We start from the raw sequence: 6000 nt of genomic DNA on the forward strand, positions 1-6000 counted from the left end.
GTGGGTTGGTTACAAGTCTTGTTGGTCCTTGCAGTCTGGCTGAATGTCTCCACTATAAAACTTTGACATACTTCCTTCATGTGACCTTTCAACCCTGAACCCAGCTTTTTCCTGACCCTACCTAGCTGAGGGTCACTCTGTTAGCTCTCCTGGGCATGGAAGAAATGAGGCAATTTTTCTGCACTGCATTTTGAGAAAACCATTGAATTTCCATCAGATTATGCTCCAAGCAATTCTTTAAAGAAACAACATTCTCCTGGGTACTCAGCCCAGAAATCTTCCTTACCTTTTCCCTGTCTTCTTAGTCATTTATTATCCACTGATATAAATGCTTAACCCCTACGCTGGCTCTTGGAAAGTTTGAAGGCCTGTTTTGCTAACTTTTCTCTGATCAAGAAAGTTGGTCCAAAAAATTAACTCTTTAACTGAATCAAACTCTCTTTTATTCTACAAATATTTGTTGAGCATCTACTGTATCCTAGGTACTGTGGTGAGGATATGATGGAGAACATGATCAGTAGAACTTTTTCTTTGAAAGAGTTCCTTGTTTAGTGAAGAGACAAAAAAACAAAAAGAACAGGTAGTGATAGGTGATGTCTGACATGACATTTAAAGGATAAATAGGACTTAAGTAAAACCTGGGGTAAAGGATTAGGGTTAAAACTGTTTACTGTCAAGGAAACTACAGAGAAATCCATGGCTATTTGAAAGCAGGATTTTTTCCCCAAGGGATTGTATTACTTAGGGCTGTATCTGATGGCACGTAATAGAAAATTCAAGTTATACTGGTTTAGCTTTGTAAAAGTTTTCTTTTTCACACTTAACACAAAGTCTGGTGGTAGGAAGTCTATGACTAATGTGATGTTGCCATGGTGCCATCAGGAATCCAGGCCCTTTTTGCTTTTCAGATTAGCTTTCATCATCAAGTTTGTAACCTCATGGTTTCAAAATGGCTGCTGAAACTCCAGCATCACATTCAAGTTCTGGGTAGAAAGAACAAGGCAGGAAGGGAAAAATACAATGTGCAAACTGAGGCTCCATCCCTTAAAGAGCTTTCTGGGATGCCTCACCAAGTTAACTTCTCCTAATACCGCATTGACCTCTCTTGTATTACATGGCTCCCCATCTGTGAGAGATGCTATGTGCATTACCACCATGAACAAAACCTGAGTTCTATTTAAAGGAAGAAGAGGAGATTAGATATTGGAAAGGCAAATAGCCATTTTTGCAATAGTGACATAAAAACAGCAACAAAAAAAAGATACCATCATTTTTATATTGCATTCATATCCATTAATGAATTTTATCCTCTTGAAATGCAAAGAAAGGGCAGGCATTCTTTTTTCACAGAAACTTGGAGGAGCAATCTGACATGTCCAAGATTATCAGAAATACATCCCAGTACAATGTGGAGCCCTCAGGCTTTATTATACACCATGCTGCTCATGTTATGACTTGTGCAGTAGAGCATGTTCCAGAACTCTGTGAAACTCCATATTCAGGGAAAGACTGTAACATGTTATGTCCCTAATAGTGCAGGAAGGAAGAAAGGACAAGAAGAAAATAACAAAGCCTCTTGGAGATAGGTGCTGAGCTGTCAGCTAAGCTCATTTGCTATTATTAGTAATTATTAATAACAATATAACAATAGCTAACATTTATTGTGCCCTTTGTTCTTTATAGGCATTGTCTCATTCCACCTTCATAACAACACTATGAGTTAAGCCCTATTATTATTCTTTCCTTCACTGAGGAGGAAACGGAGGTTCAGAGAGGTTAATCAACATGCTCAGTGTCACACAGGTAGTATGTGGTACAGCTCAGGTTCAAATGCAAGCCTGCTTGACTCCAGCATCTAAATACTAAACCTAACTACCTTTTTACTGCCCTTCATCAGCTCTGACTCATTCTTGCATACCAGATTTAAAGGGAATGGAATTCAAATTAGGACCTCAACAAAATTAATTAATACATGTCATGTTTTATCAATGTTCCTTATCTAGGGTCTAAACTGTAGAAGTTAAACCTGCATATTCTAAGGGTCTCCTGTATTTAAACTCTTAGACCCGCCTCAGGTAAATGCAGATCTCTGATGTCAGATTCCTACTTACTACATGGTTTATTGCAGTAGGTCTCATCCCATAGATTTTTCTTTGGCCTTCTTCCTACCCAGTGTAGTTTGCTGTAAGTGCATGGTTGTCATTAATAAAACTATTCCTTTAAGCTGTTTCTGTTAAGATTTAGGCCAAATAAGTTGGCCAAAATGGACTTTAATCTTCTTAAAGAGTAGAAAGAGAGGAGTCCTGGGGGCTTCGGTGCATTCCAGAGCTTAGGCGTGCAAGAAGTCCTATTGTTAAGTGAGACACTACAGTCTAGAATCATAGATCTTATAGCTGAAAGAGATGATATAGTCCAGCAGAGGCAGATAAGGCATTATTAGATCCTTTTCAAAGATGAGATGACTGAGGCTCGGTCGCTTACATAAAATTCCCAGGGTCCTCCAGCTAGTGTCAGAGCTGAATTCACTTACTCAGGAAAAGGAAGAATGGGGTGTCTTTTTCCCTCCCAGAACAGAAACCTATAGATTGTTTGGACAGAACTTTATGTCTATCAAGGCTTTTTGTTATTCTCAAAGAGAATGACAGCCTATAGGGACAATTTTCAGAATGAGCAAGGAGGCCATTACCTTCCTTATATCTGTCGGTGCAGTCAGGACAATGTAAAATATATTAAATGCATATTCTAAATATGCATTTAGAGGTAGAGTTGCCTGGTTTTTCACACTCCTGTGTCGCAGTATCTGAAGGCTTCCTTGGAGCTCAGATCTCCAGGCTGTGTTCCCAAGATCCTAATTCCTTAACAGTGTCTTTCTCTAGCAAGCTGGAGGACAGCTTTGCTGATTTGCTCATTCACACCGTGGGATGTGAATGTGCCATGCTCATGCCCTTTCTCAACACAGTTTAGCTTCCAGCCCATCTGCTCCCAGCCAGTGATGTAAATGTACCAGCTGCTTCTCAAGAACCAGTCGGCATCCTGCAGGAGGGGGCAGGTCCCTTTCCAGGGCATCAGCTTGCTTGCTCTCAGCCTAAGCCCTCTCGCCAACCATGGTGTGTCCCTCCATTCTCACAGCTCCCCATCTGAGAATCAGAGGGCGCACGCCTCTTACAGGCCCATGATTTATTTCTCAGCGTGGCTCGATCACAGGGCTCTAAGTCAGATTCCTTATGATCTACTGATTGCAGGGGCATGGCAAGGTTTGTTTGAAGGGGCTGGGCTGGGGCCCTGCAGCTGACAGGGAAGGTGGCCACGAAGAAAGCGGCACCCTGCTCGGAATATGAAGGCGCTTCTATTGCTGGTCCTGCCTTGGCTCAGCCCTGCCAACTACATTGACAATGTGGGCAACCTGCACTTCCTGTACTCAGAACTGTGAGTCCCCCTCTCATTGTGCCTGCCTGGGTTGGGGTGTTGGGTATGCCTGGGGTGGGGACCTGAGTCAGTTCCCTGGATGGTATGTCTCTTTAGAGAAGTAAATTCCACATGCATTATATGCACTTGGACAAAACACCCTGCCAGCCGTTTAAAGCAGTGCTTCACTGCCTGTGACTCCACCAAAAAAGCACAGCCGTACTAATGCGGTGCTTTCCTAACGAGGCATTTTTTTTCCTGCTTCTATGCCAACACTGCTTTTCCTCAATAGCTGTGTCTTCTCTTCCTTCCATAAATAGAACCTAAGTACAGAGCCTGAATGCACAGATCTGCAGCCTCTCTCAGGCATTTTGTTATTGCAAACGGATATCATCCCTTTTTGAGACAGCTTGTCTCCACACCTGAAAACACAGATAGTATCAGTACAGGGGAAAGAGAGCCCTGTATATAAAATATATATATATATATATATATATATATATATATATGGATTCATTTTATTTTTATTTTTTGATAATTTTTAAACATATGGGGGAGCAGAAAGAACTGTGTGGTGAACACACTTTTCCTATCACCTAGATTTAATGATTAACATTTTGCCACCTTTGCCTCATTTATTTTATGTTTTCCTAAAGAGGTTTGGAGTAAATTACAGTCATCATAACATTTCACCTCTAAATACTTCACTATGCCTCTCAAAAAAAATAAAGACATTTTCCTACATGACCTATGTCTATTTTATGAGGAAATGACTCATGTCCTCAACCTCAACAAGGATATTTTTCTGGCTCCTTTTGTTAGTAAGCTTTAAAAGAGGATTGCAGATGGATGTGAACAGCTTCAAGCAATCACATAAAAAGTGCTGCTGCGTGTGCCTCAGTGTTTAAAGCATTTACAAAAAATGTATTCTCCTTACTAATCAGATTGGTAAAAATAGCAAGGGTTGGCTTATGTGTAAATTGGAATCAGTGGGCAAATGCAAAGAGGGACTCTAAAAAAAGAGTCCCAGAGCCCAAACTGGAAAACCTTGGCTGGTCATATTTAGGTAGAGCTACTCCCCGCCCCCATAAATGAGTGCTAATAACCAGGGCCTCTTTTATAATTAGCCAGACTATCCAATAAATCCAGCACAGTAGATGCTTAATAAACACTTGATAAATGGAGGAAAGGACAAATGACCTAGGTCCTTGGAGGCAGGTTATTCATTTTGAGGACTCTACATTTCAGGCTTATCTGAGCCTCCCTCATTGGAACGTAACCTCTGTCCACCTTAGATAAGAAGGTTCAAAGAGAAAATATCTGGCTCAAGTCTGCATAGTAATAACGATATTGTGGAAGTTTTTTTTTAGAAAAATACACAATGGCAGAACTAACTGGGATTGTAAAAAGCCCCCTTTCTCTCTCGATGAAGGCTGAAGTTGGTGTCTCTGAAATCTAGTGGCTCAGCATCCCACCCTCCAGCCCCCATTCCCACCTTCACTCCCCATCTGTTCTCCTTGTTAATGGCTGTATATTGGTTTCCTAGGGCTGTTGAAACAGATTGCTACCCATTTGGCTGCCTAAAACAACAGAAATTGATTATCTTGCAGTTCGGGAGCCCAGAAGCTTGAAATCAAGGTGTCAACAGGGCCATGCTCCCTGTGGAGGTTTTAGGGAAAGATCCTGTTCTCGCCTCTTCCGGTTTCTGGTGGTTCTGGGTGTCCCTCAGTTTGTGGCTGCATGTGTCCTATCTCTGCCTCCATCTTCACATCACCTTCTCTATGTTCTCTCCAATTCTGTCTGTGTCTTCTCCTCTTATAAGGACACTTGTCATTGGACTTAGGGCCCACCTGGAGAATCCAGGATGATCTCATTTTGAGATCCTTCGCTTAATGGCATCTGTAAGATCCTTTTCCCAAATAAGGTCACATTCACAGGTTCAAGATGGACATATCTTTTGGGGGCCACCATACAACCCACTGCAGGCTCTACTGAGGAGGCTGTCCATTGAGTTTCTTTCACTTTTATAGCCTAATTAAAGGAAGGCTCCTCATACTGGCTTAAGCGTTTTTCTTTTCTACAAGTACACAAATCAAAGGCATCTTTTCTGTTGAATAACGAAGTGGACACAGCAGGCTGTTCTTTCCAAAATGTGAAGCAATCCAGGAAACACGGTACTAGGAAATTGCCAGGAGAATGTTCCAAAATTAATTTGACAGGACTCTCTGGGAAGGTTTCAGTGGCTGGGGCTGATTTATGAGAGAAGTCTGTCCAGTTATTACCTGATGAACTGATCAGTGAATTAATGACACATTTCAGGTACTGTGGGAAGTTCTATAAGGAATATAATTGAGAAAGATAAAATATGCACATACGAAATATAAACAATGACCCAAGGCATAAGAGGGCACGTCTTTAAAAAGAAGGGTAGGTTGAGAGGAAGTGGGCATTGAAATTTTGGTGAAATTAGTCAGACTACAGAAGTTGAGGATTTGAGCTGGATCTTGAAGTAATTAAGGAGGAATTGGGCAGAATTAGGGATGAAAAGCGAAAGCATTTCAGGCAGGGTAAACAGTACCGGCAAAAAGGTTGGGA

At 41.4% G+C, this 6000-nt stretch overlaps 1 protein-coding gene across 4 annotated transcripts in view; it reads left to right on the forward strand.

Annotated features, from left to right (window-relative positions):
* The window catches only part of LNX1 (ligand of numb-protein X 1), a 168200-nt gene that overhangs the window by 79457 nt on the left and 82743 nt on the right, over positions 1-6000 (forward strand). Inside the window, exon 1 of one of the 4 annotated variants that reach the window (XM_019640807.1) lies at positions 3034-3426. The exons of the other annotated variants lie outside the window; for them this stretch is intronic. Within the exon in view, the coding sequence (XP_019496352.1) occupies positions 3335-3426 (92 nt within the window). The 5' untranslated portion in view covers positions 3034-3334. Of the gene's footprint in view, positions 1-3033; positions 3427-6000 lie in introns of those variants that run through there. 4 annotated transcript variants of the gene reach the window in all.

This window comes from Hipposideros armiger, unplaced genomic scaffold (assembly GCF_001890085.2).
Source record: "Hipposideros armiger isolate ML-2016 unplaced genomic scaffold, ASM189008v1 scaffold_53, whole genome shotgun sequence".
NCBI lineage: Eukaryota > Metazoa > Chordata > Mammalia > Chiroptera > Hipposideridae > Hipposideros > Hipposideros armiger.